We start from the raw sequence: 21,958 nt of genomic DNA, 5'->3' as shown, positions 1-21,958 counted from the left end.
CACACATATATTATTATACTTGGGTGGGTGCAAAAAAAATCAACATCACAAATAAACGATGGGGGAGAGGGTGCTAGGTAACAGTTCCTCTAAAAAGATCTAGGGTTTTTTTGGACTACCAACTCCACCATACATGCGAAGAAGTTAATTTGATTTTAATCTTTGTTAAGAGAGGTTTAGTTCAGGACGAGGCAAGTGAATGAGAATCCTGCTGTACTTTGTTCTGGTTAAACTTCTTCTGGAGTATTCTTATGGTCTGATATGGTCACCGTAAACTGGAGAGCATCCAGAAGGAAGGTGACCAGGACAGAAAAGGGCCATTCCAACTATGCCTTGTGGGAATTTGTTGAGGAAACTGAGGATATTTCTCTTGGAAAAGAGGTTTGGTTGTGATGGCATATGAGAGCTGTCAAGTATCTGAAGGACTGAGTCAAGATTAGACTTTCTGTGCTTGGCCTTCAAGGGCAGAACCAGCATCAGGGGATCAAAGTTGCAAACAGGCCAGTTTAGGCTGGATGTCAGTCATGCAATCTGAGCTATCCAAATACGGAAGGAGCAGCCTCAGGATGTGGTGTTTGCTCTCACCAGAGGTCTTTAACCGAAGGATCCATGAACCTCTGCCCAACTCCACATTTTCACAGAACTCTAACTACAGCCAAACTCACATATGACTTGCTGAACTTGCAATGGTATCTACTGTTGGTGTTCTCCAAGAATATGTCTCCATGTCTAACATGGCAGCTAGGTGGAGCAGTGGTTAGAGCTCTGGACCTGGAGTCAGGAAGAGCTGAGTTCAAATCCTTTCTAGATGAGTGACTCTGGACAAGTCACTTAACCTTTGTCTGCCTCAGTTTCCTCCTCTGTAAAATGGTGGTAATAGCATCACCTTGTTGTGAGGATCAAACGAAATAATCTTTAAAGTGATTGGAAAACCTTAAAGCACTAGTAAAATGCTGGCTATGACATGAGGAAAGTGTGGAAGGCACTGGAGCTCAAGGAAGCGTAAAGAAGCATCAGAGGTGGCAAGATCCTCTTACAGCACTCTGTTTCTGTAGCGCTTTGGGGGCCATCTCAGCTGGCCCTTGCCTTCAGGCTGTGAGAAAGCTATTCCTTTTTCTATTCACCAAGGAGTCATTTGATACTTTTGAGAATGCAAATTGTCTGCTCTTGGCCCTAGGTCCCTGAACTAATCAGCGGTTAGTGAGCATTAATGTATTAAAGGCTTGCTATGTGCCAAGCACTGTGCTAAGTATTGGAGATACAAAGAAAGGCAAAAACACAGTCCCTGACCTCAAGGAGCTCCTAGTCGTATGAGAGAGAAAATATGTAAACAACTACGAGCATACAAATATATACAGGACAGAGGCAAAAGGAAAAGAAGAGATCGTAGGTGGAGAGCTTATGGTGGCGCGGTGAGGACCTGGTGGAAATGGCTGCCTCAACTCCTCAAGTTCAATGTGCCTAAATCCAAGCCCACCACCTTTCCCACAAACCTAGGATCCTGGAGAGTCATTTGTCCCACCTGCTGTGGCTTGGATGGGACGGAGAGGGGAGGGAAGGGGTCCCACCCCAGGCTAGCAGGAAGATTAATCATTGGATTTAGAACTAGGACCCTAAAGATCAGCCAGTCCATCCCTCTCATTTTAGAGATGAGGAAACTGAGTCCCCAGAACCCAGGTACCCATGCTCTAAATCCAGGGTTCTAACCACTGGGTTTGCATTTCCCAAAGCTCTTCTCAAGAGGTCTTTCCTTTCATTCCAGGTGGGCTACAGGGTCAACTTAGGTTCACAGTTTTAGGCAATAGAGGGCATATCATCACACATCTCTATCACATTTTAAGGTTTACAAAGTACTTTGTATACAATCCCTTTGTGAAGTAGGTACTATGAGCATTTTCATTCCCATTTTTTAGATGGATTAAGCTGAGACTCAGAGGCTAACTCAGTTACCCTATCTCTTCTCCCAAGTCAAGACACCCCTGTCCCCTCCCTATCAGTTTGAGAGTAAGGAAAGGGTTGAAGAGGACTGGATCGAGTTCTAACCTTTATTTTACAGAATAGAAAACTGAGGCCTCGGAGACTCAAGTTTATACAGGTAGTAAGTAGCCAAGTTGTCAGGATCCATGTTCTCTGACCCCTTTCTGCTAACCTCATGCTACCACTTAAGGGAGGAGAGGAGCTGATGGGGGTAGAAGTTCTCCCTGTAGCATCATAGAGAAAAGCTCTATTGGTAAGGTTTGGGGACAAGGGAGGAGGCAAGTCATGTTTGAGGCTACATTAGCCAAGACCTGGGGGGGGAGGTAGGGACCCTCTCAACTGAGGGATCATGTCTGCCTCCTCTGATCCAGGTGGCCCCGAATAGTGCTGGTCCTTTAAAGAGGGTTTGGGGTTGGGGAAGAGGGGAGGCTGGAGGAAGCAAGATTTCTGCCTTCTGTGGAAGGGAGTGCAGGGACCCTCAGCCCCCATAGGGGCATAGGAAGGACAGGTGGAGCCGGTAGCATCGATTGAAGTAACTTGACTCCCGTGGTGGGGGAGGAGAAGGACGACAAGGATGCAGAGGACTAGGGGGAGGGATCGGCAGCCTCCTCACAGGGAAGGCAGCCGGGCATCTCCAGAGCTGGGAGCCGGGCCGAGGCAGAGACAGCCGCTGCCTCCTCTCGCTGGGCCCATCTATTTTTAATGAACTCCCCATAGCTTCTGCAGTGAGCAGCGAGCAGGCAGACAGTCCAGGCAGCAGGGGGAGGGGGGGGGAGGCCCAGTCCCTGCTCCGACCTCCAGCTCTCTACTCTTCGACCCCCCCCTCCCTCCCGGGCATGAGGACACTGTTCTGTGGCCCTGAAGCCCCCAGGACGGGGAGGCCTCCCCATGCCTCTGGTGATGGAGATGGAGTCAAGCCCAGATAATAACAGCTGGCTGGAAGATCAGTGGGAACGCTGGTAGGGAGATGGGGAACGGGTGAGGGAGGTGGGAGGGGGCCCTGGGGCTGTGGAGGAGTCCTTGGACTAGGTAGACTTCAGTGGGGTGAGAAGATGAGAACCAGGCTTCCTGAATCATCCTGGAAGTTTGGCCATTGGTACTATTAATACCTGTTTGACCTTGGCCAAGACACTTTCCTCCTCTAGGTCCTGGATGACCTCTAAGGTCCATTTCATCTCTAAATCCTGTGATCTGTGATCTGCTAGGATCCCTTCATGACCTTGAAAGAGCAAGTCTTGCCAACTTTGTGGCTTAGCCTCTTTATTAGATAGAAGAGTTGGAGCTAGTTTGAAATCACTCTCCAATCCCTTGCCTTCATTCTACCCTGCCTCATCAGCATGACTCGAGGCTGAAAGTGCCCAGAGTCTGAGGGCCATGGAGGGGTCTATGGGCATAAATTGTGCCAGGGTGTGGTGGCACCGCAGAATCTGCTGCATTTGGGAACGGGCAAGATAGGCCATTCAGTCTTTGCTGCCGAGGGGGTGGCCTCCAAACATGGCTGCCCTTTAGAGCTCCCCTAGAGTCCATGAATCCCAAATGCCTCAGGGAAGAGGGGCAGCCTGGTTACTGGTTACTCTGGTTACTGAAGTTGTCTTGGCCCCCTGGACATGTATTTCCCATCCCCCTCTTTGTTATCCAGCTCTTCTCCAGATTTGTAAGGAAGGGAAAGGGGTCTGGCATGAGTGGTGGGGTATGATAAGGCACAAAGACCAGGCTCTTAGCCCTGACCTAAACTGTTGCATGAGTCTGAATTTTCTGTTTCATCTCTATCCCAAGGACTTAGGAGGGTCAAGGGAGAAATTCCAACCCCTTGATGTTTGGGGGATGAAGAAGGCATCTTCTTGGTCAACCAGATGTCTGATCATTTTCATCCTGCAGCCAGCAGTGTGCTGTTTGGGGGTGGGACCTCAGACCTTCAGAGATTTTTGTGACCCAGTCTTTTTAGCTTCCCAATTGATCCACACACCTCACGCCACATGGTCCAGGCATTGTCCAGCCTGCAGGAAAGCTTGGGCCGTGCCCTGGTTCCTCACCTTAACCCTGACAAGCTTTTAGCAAAGATGCTGCTCTAATATCTCTCACTAGGGATGCTTCCAGGCCTCCTGGCTTTGCTTTGGGACCACGGGTGAGTAGGAAAGACCTGAAATGACCTCCTTGCATCCCATCTGTGTTGAGTTTGAAAGCTGGTTTTATCCATCTTCTGGAGACAGATACCTAGGCATGCCCTCGACAGCCTCTGCATTGGCACAGGCCTAGCCTCCATCAGTACAGACACCCAGGGCTTTTCCTGCCCCATCTGGCCTCTTATACCTGGCCACATCCCCAACCCTCCTGGAGTAACACTGGGTCCTTGTCTCTGCCAGGCTCACCCATGACATCAGTCTAGAAGAATTTGAGGATGAAGACCTCTCGGAGATCACGGACGAGTGTGGCATCAGCCTGCATTGCAAGGACGCCCTCGCCCTACGGGTAGGTGAAGGATTGGGGAAAGGTCATTGAGGTGAGGTGGCAGAGAAATACTGGAGGACACAGAAGCTCCAGAAAGGGCTGGGTTTGGTTTCCAAGAGGCAGCGGGGCTGGGGGTACGGGTAGGAGAAAGCCCCGCGGTGGGGTTATTTTCTCATGGACTGGTTTTCAAGCAGCAGCCTCCTGACACCCGGTGTGCGCGTGTGCGGCGCCCAGGGTCAGGCAGGAATCTCAGAGGGCAGAGAAGGGACGCTGGCTCCCGGAGTCTTCAACATGGCAGACATGTGGGCTCAGAACAGCAGTGTCCTAGGCCCCAAGAGATGGCTCTAACCATCACAGGAGAAATCCTGGACACAGGCCAGAAGCTAGGGACACTCGAACCCCAAAGCCCCCGAAAGGAGCGCATCTCCAGCAGGGTTGGGGGGCCCAGCCTGCTCTGGGGCTCCAAATGCAGGTCCCGGGTGGTTGCTCCAGCTGGGCAGATCCGGCCTTGCCAGGCCACCTCCGGGGAACGTGTGCCCAGGCCAGGGCCGCCGCCCACCGAGGGCTGAGCTGGCCAGGCAGACGCCCAGCCAAAGAGGCTGCGGAGGCAGAAATGCCCGTGCCCGGGGGAGCGCCAAGGGGCCGAGGCTGCAGCGCCGCTTACAGCGGGGAATGAGGTCCTGAGGCCTGGGGCTGGGCAGGCCCTGGGGGTGCAGGGACAGCTGCAGACCGCCCCAAGGGGCCGCCTGGCCCTTCTGGGGGGCGCTGTCCCCCCATCCCCAGGAGAAAACTCCCTAGGAACCTGCCCGGGCCCAGGAGGCAGGAGGGGGTTATTGGTGACTGGGGCCCCCCAAGGCTCCCCGGCGTGGGGCCGCTACCCTGGGGCCCCCCAAGACTCCCCGCGTGGGGCGTGAGGGTGGGGCTGCTACCCTGGGGCCTCCTAATGGGGCGTGAGCGCGGGGCCGCTGCCCTGGGGCCCCCCAAGGCTCCCCCGCGTGGGGCATGAGCGTGGGGAACCCCCAAGGAAAACCGAGCCTGGCTGCGGCCCCGGACGTCTGGGGGACCCCCCGGGACCCCAACTGCGCCGCAAGGCCGGAGCCCCCGGCTGGCCCTTCCCTCCTCCTTCACAGCCCCCCCCCCCCACTACTCGGGTGACGTAGTGCCGAGGGTTGTGCACGTGAAGTCGGGAAAACGCTCTGTGCCTCAGTTTCCCTCCGACCTGAGGCGTGGTCTCAAAGCGCTACAGAAACCACGCTAGACCGCCGGGTAGAGGGCCGCCCGCCTCGCCCCGCCCATCCCCCTCCCGTCTCCATTGCGCAGGCGCGGACTGCAGGCCTAGCCCGGCCCGCCAGGGGGCAGCTCCAGCTTCTGCCGCGATCTTCTCCGCGGGAGCTCGGAGCCCGCCCCAGCGCCGGCCCAGTGGGATCCGTCGGTGCTCGCACCAACCCCCAGAGGGGCCCCCGACGTCTCCATGGCAACAGAGGTGACCTCACTCCCCCGCTCGGCTTACAGACCGGGTGAGGTCATCGGCTGTTGCCACGGAAACGCCAGGGCGTAGGGGGAGGGGAGTTTGGCCGGCCGGAGAGGAGGGTGGAGAGGGATGAATGGGAGCGGGCGGCGATTGGCGCGCGGCGGGGCGAGGGGTCGGCATCCGGGGTAGAGAGGCAAGCCCGGCGGCCCGCCCCGGGAGCGAGGAGGGTTTGGCCGCTGCTTCCCCCAGTGCGGCCCTCACGGCTACCTCCACACCCCTGCCGCTGGCGGCAGAGTGGACTCGCCCGGAGGAGCGGCGGGGGATTGGGCGCTTGCGCATGGCCCCGCCCCCGGCCGCCCGGCCCCACCCCCGCCACCCAGGTTCCACCCCCGGACAGCCCCGCCCCCGCTGACGCCCCGCCCCTTTCTGCCGGCCCCCAGCCCCAGCGAGGCGGTCTGGTGCCGGGAGGCGGCGGCTGCGGGGGAGCGGGCAGCCGGCTGCAGGCCGAGATGCTGCAGATGGACCTGATCGACGCGGCCGGGGACACGCCCGGAGCCGAGGAGGAGGAGGATGAAGACGAGGACGAGGACGAGGACGAGGAGGAAGAGCGGCGGGGCCGGCCCCGGGGCCCCGGGCAGCAGCAGCCGCCGCCGCCGCCTCAGCCTCCGCAGCCTCCTCAGCAGCAGCGCGGGCCAGGGGGCGGCGGGGGCCCGGCGCCCGAGCCGGGCCAGGACACGGCGCAGCGAGGCCTCGGCGGGGACACCTACCGGCCCAAGCGGCCCACCACCCTCAACCTCTTCCCGCAGGTGCCGCGGACGCAGGTGAGGGGAGAGGGGGGTCCTCGCTCCTGCCCCCTGCCCATCAGCGTCATCCCAGGCCCTCGCCATCAGCACCGTCCCAGGCCCCCAGCACCGTCCCTGGCTCCCAGCACCGTCCCGGGCCCCCAGGACCGTTCTAGGCCTCCAGCACCGCCCCAGCCCCTCCCCATCATCACCATCCAAGCCCCTCTCTCATCATATTATCCCAGACCCCTTCACTGACCCAAGCCCCGCACATCTTCCCAACCTCCCTCATTATCCCAGTCCCCATTAACTCACTCCTCATCTTAACCTCCCCATCCTCCTGTCAGGCCCCAGGCATCTCCCCACACTTGTTTTTGGCTCATCTCATCTATCCCCATATTAGCCCCTCCATCTCATCTCTCATCTCCCATTCCCTCATCTCCTGTTGGTCCCTCCCCCATCTTAGTGTGTTTCATCTCATCCTTTCCCATCCTCTCAGTTCCCCTCTTAGGTTGTTTTCTTTTGTATCTCATCATCCTTCCATCTCACACACATATGCATTGGCTCACCCTCCTCACAAGGAGGGCGGGAAAGGAAGGAGCTGAGTTGGGGAAAGAGGAAGTTGGAGAATAGGGTTTTTGGAGGGAAATGCAGAAGAATGGGGGAGGGAAAGGTTGGAGATGTAAGAGAAAGAAAGGAGTTTGGCTATGGGGAAATTGGGGAATGAAAAGACTTGGGGTTGGTATTTGTAAGACAGGCAAGGGAATGACCCCCAGAGAGTTGAGTACAATGAGTTAGGGAAGTCTCTAGCTCTACCACTGTGAGTCCTATGAGAGTTGGAAGCATTGGGGAAGGATTGGGGAGAGTTGAAAGTTCTGGGAGGAGAGGGGGATAGGAGTTGGCCATGCTGGAGGTGGGCTAGAGTTGAGGAGGAGAGATAGGTTTAGGGGTAGAGGGTCCCAACAATGAGATGGGCATGGAGCCCAGGACGTGGCAGGGCAGCCAACACAGGGAGGAGGCAAGGCTGAAAGCTGGGAGTTCCGGAGACAGGCATTGAAGGAAGGGGCAGGTGTCAAGAATGGATCGGGCTGGTTGGCTCTGAAGGTACCAAGCAATGGCAGAGGAGGGACTGGGACCAGAAGAGGGGGCCGACAGAGCTGCTTGATGCTAAGTCTGGATGGGCAAGGGTTGTATGTCTGAGGAGGGTGGCTGGAGACTGCCTAGGGGAAGGCCTGGCAATCCTCTTGTCTTAGTGCCAGAGAAGGCTGGTTTGGGAAACTGGGGAGAGAGGATGATGTTGATACTGAAGGGAATGGACTGGAGTCTGGGGGTTCCTTCCCTAGGCTCTGATGGTAAATGAGAATGACTCTGTGAGCTGCTAGGATGGGGACTGAGGAAAGGGGGGCTTAAGTGTTTATTCTGGGCAAACAAGAGGAGCCCTGGAATGTAGGTGGGAGTGGAAGAGAGGGCCAAGGGCCTGTGAGAGCATGGGCAGTGCAAGAGATTTGGGAAGGCGAGCAGCTGACAGTTTAAAAAGCCTCTTCCACCATTCCTGTCATGCTTTGCTGTGGCAAGAAATTCTAGGGGGAGGAGGAGGCTTAGAGAGCTGGAAGAGACCTTGGAGAGAACATGGTAGATAAGGGAGGTGGGGAGTGGAGGTGAAAGGGTCCTGAAGGATGAAGGAGAGGGGGATCACACTGTGGATGAGTCACCTCGATGAGTCATCTATTGCCTTCCCCCTCCAACCTTGAGATGCAGGAGACCCTTTCTCCAGCAGTCAGCCCAAGCTAGGACCCTAATGGAGCCCATGCCAGCATTCCAATCCCTCCTGTCCATTCTCAGGGATCTCAGGAGGGAGGCTGAGTGGCTGGGTCCAGGCATCCCACAGATGCCTGGGGACTGAGTTGAGGGTGAAGTGGGAGATTGGGGCGGGTGGCACCCTCATCAAGGGGGTGGGTAGGCGGGTAGGGCCAGGGCCTCCCTGTGCCGGGCACTGTCAGCAGCTCCAGCTACAAGGGTGCTTTGTTCCCATGCACAGGACACTCTGAATAACAACTCCCTGGGCAAAAAGCACAGCTGGCAAGAGCGGGTGTCCCTGTCCTCTTCTCCGCTGAAGACAGGTGAGCAGGGCCCCGACCCTTCCCCCAGCTTTGGGGTGGGCCCTCCAGTGACTTGTTCTTGGGGCCTGGGGATCAGGGCCCCCAAAGTGTGTTCCCATCCCCCGCCCTAGGCTGGGCGGGCAGCTGGGGGTTGAGGTCAGCCGATGCCTATGTCAGCTGCCTGGTCCTGGAGCTCATCGTGGGCATCATGCCAAGGAACACTTTGGCTCAGATCCCAGGGGTCGAGATGCCTCCTGGGAACCATCACAGAGTCCCTGGGGAGGGTAACAGACCACACCCTAAGGTGGCATCTGGGAGCTGTCAGGATTCCTCACATTCCTCGCCCCCCAGGGGCGGTGGAGAATTATCCTACCCGGATACTGACACCCACATTTCTTACTAGGCGAGCAGACCTCTCCTCATGAACATGTCTGCTTGAGTGATGAGCTGCCGCCCCAGGACAGTCCCGCACCCACCAAGGACCGTGGTACCTCCACCGACAGCCCCTGCCGCAGAAGCACTGCCACCCAGATGGCCCCTCCCGGTGGCGGTCCCCCAACCTCTCGGGGCTCTGACAAGGCCCCAGCTGCCCCTGGAGGCCGAGCTCACCCCCACCGTGATCGCATTCACTACCAGACAGACGTGCGGCTAGAGGCCACTGAAGAAATCTACTTGACCCCAGTGCAGCGGCCCCCCGACCCCCCAGAGGCCACCCCAGCCTTCCTCCCCCCAGCCGAGAGCCGCATGTCAGTCAGCTCTGACCCCGACCCCACTGGTTATCCACCAGCCCCCGGCCGGCCCCACCCCTCCATCAGCGAGGAGGATGAGGGCTTTGACTGCCTGTCGTCCCCCGAGAGGAGCGAACCCCCCGGAGGGGGCTGGCAGGACAGCCGGGCGGAGCTGCCCCGGGCCTCGCTGAGCTCGGACACCAGCGCCCTGTCGTATGACTCCGTCAAATACACCCTGGTGGTGGACGAGCACGCCCAGCTGGAGCTGGTGAGCCTTGGGCAATGCTACTCCGGCTACAGCGACGAAAGCGACTCGGCCACGGTCTACGACAACTGCGTCTCGTCCCCCTACGAGTCGGCCATCGGGGAGGAGTACGAGGAGGCGGCGCGGCCGAGGCCGGCCGTCTGCCTCTCCGAGGACTCCTCGCCCGATGGGCCCGACGTCCACTTCTCCAAGAAATTCCTCAACGTTTTCATGAGCGGCCGCTCTCGCTCCTCCAGTGAGTGGGGGGAAGACCGGGGTGGGCCTTAAGGGCGTTGGGCGGGGGGCGCGTGGGCGCATGGCATCCCTTCCGCTCCGGACCGACGAACCCTCCCTTCCAGGCGCCGAGTCTTTCGGACTGTTCTCCTGCACCATCAACGGGGAGGAACAGGAGCAGACACACCGGGCCGTGTTCAGGTGAGAGCCGAGGGGAGGGGGCGGGTGGGGACTAGTCTGGGGCGCAGCGGGGCCCCGCGGGCGAGGCCTTTGAGACTCCTGCTTTGGGGCAGGTTTGTGCCCCGGCATGAGGACGAGCTCGAGCTGGAGGTGGACGACCCGCTCTTGGTGGAGCTGCAGGCCGACGATTACTGGTACGAAGCCTATAACATGCGCACCGGCGCTCGCGGAGCCTTCCCCGCCTACTACGCCATCGAGGTCACCAAGGAGCCCGAGACCATGACAGGTAGCGGCCCGCCTCCCTGGGAGAGGCTGCCCAGCACTGGGAGGGGCCTGGACCTCACTGATCCGTGCTGGTTACCGCCCCGTTAGAACGTGCAGGCGACGGTTCAATAGAACATTATTGGTCTTTAATGCTGACTGACTGGAGATCAGTTTTACATAAACGGAGTCATCCTGGCCTGAGCTTGTCGTTCCTGCCCAAATTGTCACCAGTTTGCTGTGTAACCTTGGGGAAGACACTTGGCCCACCTGTGCCTCAGTTTCCCCCAGCTAAAAGGAGAGAACTGGTCTCAATGAAATCTGGGCGCCCCTCTTTCTAGGAGGGTCGGTCACTCCTGCTGGCTCTGATGGCCATCCGCACCACTGTTAATTTGACCTTACACCCTCAGCTCTGCTGGCCCCAAATGATCCACCTCGCCCTCACTCTGCTCTTGCCTTCCAGACCTAGCCAAAAACAGTGACTGGGTGGACCAGTTCCGGGTGAAGTTCCTGGGTTCTGTCCAGGTTCCATATCACAAGGGCAACGACGTTCTCTGCGCTGCTATGCAAAAGGTGCCGGGCTGCTCCTCAGTGCCCACTTCTCACTTGGCCTCTGCTGCCCAGCCTCACCCTGGCTTCTTCCTGGCCCAGTCCTCCCCTCCACCCTCCCAGTGGCTGCTGACCAGTCCCAGAGCCCTGCTCTCTCCCCAGCGGCTTCCCCCTTTATACCGCTCTGGAGTAGTCATCTCGATGCTCACTGCCCCCTCTAACCCCTGGCCCCTAAATGGGTGGGAAAGGGAAGTGGTTTCTCAGGAGCGGGGGGAGTAGAGCCTAGGGCCCCGAGTAGAAGGGTGAAGAGGAGAGGGACCTGCCTCGGGTCCCTCTCACCTGGCACCTGCCCTGCAGATTGCCACCACCCGCCGCCTCACGGTGCACTTTAACCCGCCCTCCAGCTGTGTCCTTGAGATCAACGTTCGGGGAGTAAAGATTGTGGTCAAGGCTGAGGACTCCCAGGAGCACAAGGTAACTGGTGCTCCACCCTAGAAGTCCCCCTTTTCCAAGACCTTCCACAAGGTGTCCCCAGAGTCCCCCAATCACATAACCTCACTCAAGCCCTGGAGTCTCTTATCCTCCATCTAATAATCCTGGCTAGCCCCGAATTCCTAGGACATGGGCAGCCTTGCTTATCTTTCTGAGGGCTTTTCAGCTAGAACTTAAGGTACAGGACAAAATACGTTTCCAGTATTACCTCCTTGGATCAAGGGGTGGCATGGACTGCCTGCCCTTTCTCCAGGATTCTCCAAGAACCTGCTCCCCCTTTGGTCCCCAGACACCCCCTGATTTCTCTTCCCAGGCTGGGCCTCAGTCCCTTCATCTACAAAATGGACAGTTTAGTTCTGCTTCACCTCACATCCCTGGGGTGTTGGGAGGAAGGGTGGATATGAAGCATTAGGTGAGGAGTCACATGACCACACATTCCTGTTATCTTGCTGGACTCTTCTGTGGTGCCAGGAGGTCAACTGGACATAGAAAAGATGGGGGGAAGAGGGTTGAACCTGGCCTAATGGGACCTAGGCTTGAACCTCAACTCTGCCCCTTCCACCTGAGTATCCTTGGGCACATGCGTGTCTCAGGGAAGGCTGAGCCTCGGCTCTCCTCACTTCTAGTCTCTCCTTGCTCTAAACCCCATAACCTAAGCCTCAGAGAGGAGAGGGGAGGGGAGGTCTTCAGGTAGAGGAGAGGAGGAGGAAGTGGGCCAGTGAGATGCCCTTAAGGATGCCCAGTTGGGGTGTGCCCAGCCCTTTATCCCCACTGGGAGCCCCTACTCCATTTTCCCATCCAACTGCTCTCTCCTTTGGAGCTGGAGCTCTGTATAAGCACCATCCCCAACTGCTCCTTTCTCCTGCAGGGGAATAAATGTAGTCACTTTTTCCAACTGAAGAACATCTCTTTCTGTGGATACCACCCAAAGAACAACAAGTGAGTGGGGTCAGGGAAGGCCTTGGGGCAGACGAGGGAGGTCCCAGCTCCACTCTACTCACTGCCTTCCGCACCTCGCAGGTACTTCGGGTTCATCACTAAACATCCCGCCGACCACAGGTTTGCCTGCCATGTCTTTGTGTCCGAGGAATCCACCAAGGCTCTGGCTGAGTCTGTTGGGTGAGCCTTCCCTCTGCCATACTTCCTCCTTGCCACCTTGGCCTCCAGTGCCATGACTCCCAACCCCAGCCCCCTCCCCAGGAGGGCTCCCCTGACCAAGGCCTCTGCCTGTCCCTCTGCCCCCAGGAGAGCGTTCCAACAGTTCTACAAGCAGTTTGTGGAGTACACATGCCCCACAGAGGACATCTACTTGGAGTAGCAGCGCTGCCCCTGCCCCTCCCCTGGACATGCCCTGGGCTGCCTGCCCCAGACTGCAGGAGGTGCCCGCACAGACCACGGCACCCATCAACACCATCTCTCCTCTGCAGGAAGCCCTCTGGGGCAGGATTGGGGAGGGGGGAGGACTAGCTGAGGGTGGGGAACCATGGGGGAGGGTGAACTGAAGGGTTGGGGGAGAGGCAAATGCAGTTTATTATAAAATACAGGATTAGATGATTCTATGAGTGAACAGGAGATGCTGCTTCAGAAGGTGGGAGGGACAGGGGAGAGGGATGGGCCCAGAGCTAATGAGCGAGACCCCCTCTGTCCTCCGTGCCCTGCAGCCTTCCCCCAGGAGTGCCAGTGCCCTCCCCTGGCTCCCTGCTTCCCCTGCCTGGGCCTTGGCTAATAGTTCCTGCCTTTACTCAGCCAGTGCCACCTGTGCCCACTGACCTCTGTACCCATCCTGTGTTCAGGGCCTTGCTGGGCTGGCCCATTGAGGACTTTTTCAATGAAGAACTAGCAGCAGGTGCAGCCCATGTGAGTCGCTTGCCCAGGCCCCCTGGGGTTCTCTCTGTACACACCTGTAGCCTTCATGGCACAAGGGAAAGTTTCTCCTACTCCCTGGCAGGCAGGTCCCTCGACAGGGTTAGGGCACCCAAGGCTCTGGGGTGGCATGGGCAGCCCAGGGCCTGTTGTGTTGGCAGGAGGATGGCAGCTTGGGCCCCCCTTGGCCTGGGCAGGGCTCCTCCAGTCCCCTTCAGGGCTTTCCTGCAGTTGCATCTTGGCCCATCTGGCAACCATTATTAAAGTGCCATTTCCTGTAGGGCCTGCTTGGTGTCTCAGCGGCGGGGTGTGTGAGTGTGTGTGTGTGTGTGTGTGTCTGTGTCTGTGTGTGTGGAAACCCCCAAACCAGGAAGCTCAAGCCCTAAGCCAGTTTAAGCCAGTCTAGACAATAGTTTTATAGGGCTTTCTCATCATTGCTGGGCTTCATAGTAGTACTCAGATAGATCTGGCCCATCCCGCTTGCGCTTCTGGCTTTTAGAGAGTGAGGAGTGGACAATTTGATGTCCTGGGTGCTTAGGAAGGATCCCATAATCTGGAGAGAAAGGAAGAGATTGGGGGGAGCTGGTTTGGGTTTAGAAGCCCTCTAGATGAGGCCCTGAGAGGGAAGTGATCTGGCCCAAGGTCCTCCAGGTCATAAAGAGCCAAGCCAGAATTCAAACCCCAGACTCTTCCTCTCCTTCACTATGCCCTGATGCCTCTTAATGAGGAGGAGGCTGGCATCAGGTATCCTCCTCCCTCCAGGGCACATCTACCCCACTCTGGAGCACCCATCCCAAGATCTGAAAGAAGAGGTGTGAGATCCTACCATCCACCAAGCCATTAGGGAGCTCCATGGTGTCTAACTCTTCAGGAATGGAGGAGGGCTGGTACCTGTAAGATGAATGGGGAATGCGGGAATGCTTCATGATGGAGGAAAGACAAACCCCCCAGGGAAACAGACTCCCACCCAAACTACGAAGCTTAGGTCTTGCCCTTTAAGTTGAGAACAAGAAGTCAACCTCAACCGGCATTGCTTGCTGGTATCAAGAAACTGGGCTGAAGGGTCCATCAGGAGGAGAGGCTGACTCAGACCAGATTCCAGGAGCTTACTTGGGTCTTATCTGAGAACACTCAAATCTGGAGTTGAAGCCTGCTGCAGCCCCACAGTACAGCCCATCCTGCCCAAGGATTACCTTTGAGGCTCACCCACCAGGATAAGGGTGAGGAGGAAGAGCCCCAGTACAATCCTAGGGCACAGGGACCCTAGCATGGTGAGAACAGTCTCTCCAGAACTGAGATTTGCCAGCTCCTTCTCCCAGGGGAGTTATGGAATGCACATGGATAGAACCCACCTCACAAAGGGAGAAGCAGTTCTAAGGCCTTGCCCCATTCCAGTGGCTCAGGCTTCTTTGGTACTTACCTAACAGATGGCAAAGCACCTTCCAATAAACCTGTAAGTTTACCAGGCTGTAATTAGAGTGAGGCAAGTAGAGCTTCCCCAGGCACCAGAATTTTGAGGGCCTGAGTAAAAAGTCAACAGAAGAAACAGCTCCATGTTCATTCATGGAAGATGTAGGACCTCTTCAGTAGTGACTATCCACATGCCAATATTAACAAGCCCCTACTGAATGCAACGTACTTGCCCTGGCAGCTACCCCCATTCCACCACAGCCAGGCATTTCTTCTCCCTGTGGCCACACTAAGTTCCTGGGCACAGGAGCTGAGACAAGCATAGAGCTTTTTGCCCACCACTAAGCATCAGGCTCAGCTGGGACTTTAGCCATCCCTCACTGCTTTATCCTGGTCTAGGACCTGCCCTTGTGGAAAGGAGGGTGGGATTGGACTTTAGAGTCAAGGAGGAAGGAGTGACCAGACCTGGAGGATCAGGGGGGCTTGGAGGGATCCAAATTGCATCGGGATGCCCCAGTATTGGAGGTGCCCACCCTTTCTTGGCTATGAGCATCCTGGGCTACTCCCCCATCCCCAATATCAGGCCCTCCCAAAGAAGAGTTGTCACAAAAGGGTACTTGGGGACAATTAGCTCCTTTCCCCACAGATGTAAAATGCCCAAGTCAAGACATCACCCTCATGATGTCACTGGTCTTCTTTGAGAAGGAAGGATGACTAACTCCCTTCGTACCTTGGTGGAGGATTTCAGCCCCTTGTCACCCCTATCTTGTGGCTGGGCCTCACCTACCACACTCAGGAAAAGGGCCTGATGCCTGGGGTCATCCCTTTGTGAGGGGTGGGGAGAATGGAAGGTTTTAGATTCCCCTTTCCCCCAATTAGGACTACCATCCTTGGGACTATAAGCACTTAGTACATAGCTAGCAAGAATAATTAGGAGGTTAACCACTGAACCCCTCAAGGGACCTTTTTGAACCTCTAATCTCAGGTGAGAAAATTGCTACTTGTGTTTCTGGAAAGGGACAGCATGAGGATTTGTTCTACTTTACACGTGAGGACAGTGCCACAGCAAAATCAAGTGGTAGAGTCACTTAAACAGGATTCAGATCCAGAGCTTTGGGCTCCAAACCCTACCAGACTGACTCTCCTGTGCTAACTAGAGAGAAGTTATGCCCAACACATAGGCTATCTGGGGCTATTTTCTGGATATCTCCAGGGCGGCAAATTCCCAGAAAGTCAGACGCCAAACCTCTATTTCATCAGCAATGTTCAGAGAGTGGTCAACAGTCAGCCAACCTTTCTTCTAACCTAGCTCCAATCCCTACATTCTCCTCTCTGCCCAAAGGGGACCAGTCCCGGAGAAAAGATGGTTCCATCCCAGCAGGAGTGAGAGCAGCATTTTCCCCTCCATTTGAACAATCCTATAACGCCCTCTCTCTTCTTGTCACATCTCAACTGTGTCACTTGATGGTACATTCACCTCTAAACAGCCACCATCCCCCGCTGGGGTTTTTTTTTGTCTTTTTCTTAACATGGACCCTTCAGCAGTTTAGCGAAACCTATGAGCTCCTTAGAAAGTTTTTTTTTTTAATTTGTAATTAAAGAAAACGCCAAATTTCAGCTAGCAGTTGGAATAAAGTTTTTGGGGTTGTTTTTGGCCATCCAAGATTAAGAATCCCTACTCTAGTTTCTGGGCAAATCCAAATCCTTCCCAATCTTTGAACCCAAAGCTTTCAACCTGCTAGGAGATTCCTATCTTCTGCTCTTCCCTTCTGAGTCCTTTCAGCATCTTTTCCAAGAAAAGGCACATACAGTTTGTCAGAAGCGAATCCTCTAAGGGCTCTACCCATTCTTGTCCTATCTGCAGAAGGCAGAGGACACTTGCCTGCACATGCCATGCCATGCCATGCCATTGGCCAATGGAAGGAGACCAGAACAGAAACGGGACCGGGTATCATGGCAGAGGCAGAACTGGAGAAGGTAAATCTGAAGAGAAAATTTGGTTGGGTGTGGAGAACATGAGATAATTTATCTCAAACATCCAAATGTGAATAGAATTCATGGGAGGGCTCCGGGCATCTTAAACTGGTTGCTGTAGGGAAAGACTGGGTAAGGCAGGCACACCAAAAGCATTGTTGGGAGAGTGGCGTACTGGCTCAACCTTTCTGGAAAACTGAGCCAAGGAGCTCAGTATCAGGAAGACAGAAAAAAGGCCTCCTAGGGGCACTCAGCAACAGCAAAAACCAGGAAACAAAAAGGATGCTTGTCCTTCATATTACCCAAGCAAGGGACCACAGCAATGGCTCCTCTTCCTAAATGGATCATGTCTGACCATGTCACCCTGGCTGCCATGGTGGCCCCCAATCAAATGTCAAATCCTGTTTGGCCTTCGATGCCCTTGACACCTACCTCTCCACCCATCAAAAATCTTCCCAGTCCCCTCCAACGTACTCTGGATCCAGCGACACCGGCCTTCTTGCTGCTCCTAGAACCCAATCTCCCAACTCAGGGCATTTCCACTGGTGATTACCCATGCTTGCAGTACTGTCCCTCCTCACATCTGCCTCCTGGTTTCCTTCTAGGCTCAGCTAAAAGCCTGCCTTCTATGGGAAGCCTTTGCAGATCCCCCCAGTTCTAGTGTCTTCCCTGTTAATGATTTCAATTACTCTCTGTAGAATGTGTTTCCTTCCCATCAGGCTGCGAGCTCCTTGAATGGGGACTTTTGTCTTTCTTTGTACCCTCCGTGCTTCAGCACAGTGCCTAGCACATGGCCGATGATGAATAAATGGTTTTTGACTGACATCTATATGTGGTTTTTGCGAACAACGTTTGCACAATAAATGGAAACTCACTGCACCACAAAACCCAATGGGTATGGGCAATTCAGAGAAGTACAGGACTCAGATGAAGTGACAGAATTCAAAACACTCAAAACTATGAGAACAACCCTATCCCAGAGAACTCATAAGGAAGCACAGCACTAGCTAACATTTACAAAGGCCTTATGACATACCAGGCACTGAGCTCAGCGCTTTACAATTATCTCATCTGATCCTCACAACCACCCTGGGAGTTAGGTGATTATCATCCCCATTTTACAGATGAGGAAACAGGCAGAAAGAAGGCAAGTGACTTGTCTGGGAACAAACAGCTTGGATTTGAACTCAGGTCTTCCTGACTGCAGGCCTGGTGGGAGGTCGATGTTGATTCACTATTGTAAAAGGACTTCCACATACCTAGAACTGCCCTGAATAAGAAAGGAGACATGAGTTCCCTCCCACTGGCTAAGTTCAAGCAGAGGTTGGACATGCCCTCCTTGGGAAAGCTGGATGACAGAATTGTGGGAAATGAATGCCCCCCCTACCCCCCACCTTGTGACTCAGTTCTGGCTCTGGCTTAGTTCCCTTTCTATTCAATTATGAGTCTAGTCCAGTTTCTGCCTTGAGAGAAAACTTCAACTGTGGGAACTGGGAGAAAACTTGGCTGCATTGTTTGAACCTGTCCTGCGTGGCTAGAAAGGTGGACCACCTCTATCTGCTAGAGACCCTTAACTCAGGACCTAGGTTATCCCAACCAGAAACCTGGTTACATCTGAAGAGTGGTGCAAGGAATTTTCTCATAATTGTACATCTCAAGCAATCCATAGGTCTTTGAAAAGTGGCCTAGTACTGGCTAGTCATCATTGCTTCCATATTCCTTTGTTTACAGACACTTGGGGGAATGGGACACCTTTTTCTGATTTCAGGGAACTATACCTGTTCACTCTCCCTCTCAACTTGGAAAACCTCTAATCTTTCCTCCAATTAGAAATCAGATTACCTCATCTTATATCCCAGTTTTTATCGTGTTGTTTTTTTTTTTTAGCACAAAAAAATGTCTCTCTGCATTTGGGGTCCAGCATCAAGCTAGTAGTAAGTCCTGGTCCCAATTTGTTGTGCATTCGGCATACATGGATGAATAAATCGATATGCTCAAAAGCTCAAATCTGTTCCTCACATCTGTCTACATGGAGAAGAGATTGAAGTATGCAGGTCTTGGACCCAGGTATTTCATGGTCAGCTGTACCTTGCTGCCTTTCTGCCACACACCTGAGCTAAACATTTCTCCTATACTTAACACAGTGGGACCCAGCCAAAAAATAGGAGAAACCCCTTATGCCCCCACTATTTGACTACACTCTTCAAAGAGCTTTCTAGGTCTTGCTCTCAACCCCAGCTAGGCCCACCCAGCCTCGGTGGCAGCCTGGTCTAATGAGGGACACTAGACTCAAAGTCAGGTCTTTGACCTCAGTTGGCCCTGTGACCCCAACAAGGCACTCAAACCCTCCTTGCTCCAGCAGCTCTAAGACAGGTGTGGAGAAGGGCAGGAGGCAGAGGGAGTTTTCCCACCAATGAAATTCCAGACCTGGCACCTTTTTGTTTTACTCATACTTATGAATGTACATGGTGTCTCTTGGTCTCATTTTAGTGTTTCTCTCATCAGTACCTAAAACAGCATTTGGAACACAGGAAAGTTAATGATTTTGACTGATATCACACACTGTTGACTCATGCTCAAGTGGTCATTCCTTAAAACCCCAAGATGTTTCAAAAGAACTCTACCCACGCTCCAATCCTGAATACATTTCCCTTATCTTCCACTGCTTCTTCTCATACTCTTGCCATCTCTGGAAGACACGGCCACTTCTTTCCAGGGTTGGTTCCTCCTCATGAGTCCCTCAACAAATGAAGTATACTCTGCCATCCTTAAAAAGTTACTCCTTTGAGGGTCACTCCATTGTTGATGCCATTTGGCCCATAGTCCTTGCTGTGATGATCTCTGTCCTCCAAGATATCCTTCCTCTCTTCTCTAGGTAAGCACCTAATTCATAGTCTCTCCTTACAACCCAACTCCTACCCTCTTGGTCTTCAGTCCTCCTCCGATAGTGTATTCATCAACCCCCTTAAAATCTCAAGACCTCCAACTTCATCCACATACCAGGAAGTCACCAGCCCCCATAATCGCACCATCTCTACCCAGTACTTAGAACTTTGAAATTCTGATCCTGATCACCACTCCTCCTACACACAACATCTACTCCTGCTTAGGCATAATTTTTTCTATCAGCATCAGAGACTGATAGGCTTTTGCTGGTGGAAATGATCCAGGAGATCCTCTGCACCCTTAGGCCCATGAGGCCTTTCCACCTGAGCTCCTTACGCACAGGGACTGCTTGCCCTCTCTGCATCCCCACTGCTCAGGTCAGGGCGCATCCATGCTCTTCACAGCCTTGACCACTTCAACTAAAATGTCCTTCATACTCAACTCCTCGGTCCCACCATCTGCCTTCTCCAGACATACTCCCTAGATGACTGGAAAAAGACACACCACCCAGCTGACCAGGTCCACTAGCAATTCCTTTATCTAATCTCAAATGGGCCTTTACTGCTACACACAAACTAGTCACATGACTCTTGACTAAGTTACCATGTCACTTCCCTGAGTTGTTGTCCCACATTTTCTCCTTCCTTCCCAAGCCCCCATCCTCTTCTCAGCAGATATGCTCACCTCCTACCTTGCTAAAATAGTCACCATCTGACAGGAGTTCCCTCCTTACTCAGAGGCAATGGCCCTTCTTGTCAAGGCTACCCTCTTCTCATTCCTTCAGTATTATCCTTTCCAAACTCCTCCAGGGCTCACCCCACTGATCAGTCCTCTCTTACCTTCAATCTATTTGTTGGCTGCCTCTTTCCTCAGTGCCCAGGAATACATTCAGGTCCAACTCTCTTCTTAGTTGCCCAGGATTGGGCACTGTGGACTTGACCTTGCCATCTCCTCACTCTACCCATCTCCAAGTATTCAGCATAGCACTTACACTTAAGCCTAACAAATACTTGGTGACTCTTCCCTTTCACAGCCAAACTCCTTAAGAGAATAATTTAATCCTAAAAACTACTAATGGTCTCTAGAACCTTCCCACCCACTCGTCCCAACCCTTTGCTAGCTGGCTCCAGATACTTGAATGAAACCACTCCTTGATGCCATTAATGATCTCACTGGCTAAATTAAATGACTTTTTCAGTCACCATTGCTGTCTTCCTGGATACTCTCTTTGCTTGGTTCCTATGACACTACTCTCTCCTAGGTCTTCTGTACAACTGACAGCTCTTCAGTCTCTGGCTTGAACATCATTGATCTTAGGCCCCCCTTAGAGTGGCATTAACAAGGGCTGTCTTGGGCAGCTCTCTCTATACTCTCATTCACGAAGATCTCAGCAACTCCCATGGGTTCTAGTATCTCCACGAAAATATTTCCCAATGCTATAAAGCCAACCTCCTTTCAATTTAATTGAGTATTGCTCTTGTCAACTGCCTGCTGTGCACATCCTGAATGACCCAGAAAAGTCTTGAATCACATCCCAAACAGGACACATTACCTCTTCTTAACCCACCTCTGCTCCTTCCCTGTCTGCTAAAGGAGGTTCTAATCTGTAGCTATCCAGGTTTACAGCCTTGGAAGCATCCTCTACTTTCCCCTCCTCTCTCTCCTCCATCCAATCAGCTGCTCAGTCTTGTCCAGGGGCAGCGAGGTGGTGCAGTGGATAGAGCACCTGTGCAGGAATCAGGAGGACCTGAGTTCAAATCTCACCTCAGACATTTGACACTCACTAGCTATGACCTTAAGCAAGCCACTTAACCCCAACTGCCTCATCTTGGGTCATCTCCAGTCATCCTGATGAATATCTGGTCACTGGATTCAGATGACTCTGGAGGAGAAGTGAGGCTGGTGACCTGCACAGCCCTCCCTCACTCAAAACAAAGTCAAGTGCAAGTCAGGTCATCATTTCTCTGATGGCATGGTCTTCTTCGGCAACAAAGGACAAACACACAGTCTTATCCATCTTACCTCCATATCTTGCAATGATGTCCTCATATTCACTCACGGAGATACCAAAGCTGAGGGGATCAAGCCTCACCACCTTTTGCCTGGACCATTTTAACAATCCCCACTGAATATCCATACATCCCAGTTTTGCTCCTTTCTAAGACAAACTCTGAAGCAGAGGTCTGGTCATGTCATTCCTGTTCAAAACCCTTCTGTGGCCCCCCAGTGTCAACAAGAGACACGAGTTTGAGCCTGGAGGCCCTGTCTTCCCAACCCTACTTCCTATCCCTCCCTTTCCCAACCTGTATGTATTCCAGGCCAAGCCCCTCTGCCTCCCATCTCACTGCACTTGACCAGGC

At 54.0% G+C, this 21,958-nt stretch overlaps 2 protein-coding genes across 3 annotated transcripts in view; one reads left to right on the top strand and one right to left on the bottom strand.

The window, feature by feature from the left end:
* Positions 1-13,608, top strand: part of MAPK8IP1 (mitogen-activated protein kinase 8 interacting protein 1) — a 28,505-nt gene extending 14,897 nt beyond the window's left edge. Inside the window, exons 2-12 of the mRNA XM_072617692.1 lie at positions 4,341-4,446; positions 6,337-6,717; positions 8,717-8,798; positions 9,181-10,005; positions 10,109-10,184; positions 10,277-10,449; positions 10,888-10,997; positions 11,331-11,447; positions 12,334-12,404; positions 12,486-12,584; positions 12,711-13,608. Coding sequence (XP_072473793.1) covers positions 4,341-4,446; positions 6,337-6,717; positions 8,717-8,798; positions 9,181-10,005; positions 10,109-10,184; positions 10,277-10,449; positions 10,888-10,997; positions 11,331-11,447; positions 12,334-12,404; positions 12,486-12,584; positions 12,711-12,783 — 2,113 coding nt within the window. The 3' untranslated portion in view covers positions 12,784-13,608. The remainder of the gene's footprint in view (positions 1-4,340; positions 4,447-6,336; positions 6,718-8,716; positions 8,799-9,180; positions 10,006-10,108; positions 10,185-10,276; positions 10,450-10,887; positions 10,998-11,330; positions 11,448-12,333; positions 12,405-12,485; positions 12,585-12,710) is intronic.
* On the bottom strand, positions 13,263-14,778 carry FREY1 (Frey regulator of sperm-oocyte fusion 1). Of its 2 annotated transcripts, none has more exons than XM_072617721.1 (3): positions 14,522-14,778; positions 14,155-14,219; positions 13,263-13,881 (listed from the first exon to the last, which is right to left on the bottom strand). In XM_072617721.1, exons 1-3 carry the CDS (start codon positions 14,596-14,598, stop codon positions 13,760-13,762), a joined length of 264 nt encoding a protein of 87 aa, XP_072473822.1. In that variant the 5' UTR covers positions 14,599-14,778; the 3' UTR covers positions 13,263-13,759. The 2 variants fall into 2 exon arrangements, with proteins under 2 accessions (XP_072473822.1, XP_072473823.1); XM_072617722.1 differs by lacking the exon at positions 14,522-14,778 and adding an exon at positions 14,348-14,432.
* Between the last annotated feature and the right edge of the window lie 7,180 nt (positions 14,779-21,958).

This window comes from Notamacropus eugenii, chromosome 6 (genome assembly GCF_028372415.1).
Source record: "Notamacropus eugenii isolate mMacEug1 chromosome 6, mMacEug1.pri_v2, whole genome shotgun sequence".
Classification (NCBI taxonomy): Eukaryota; Metazoa; Chordata; class Mammalia; order Diprotodontia; family Macropodidae; genus Notamacropus; species Notamacropus eugenii.
The sequence above is the reverse complement of the archived record's forward strand: the minus strand, read 5'-3'. Positions and strand labels throughout refer to the sequence as shown.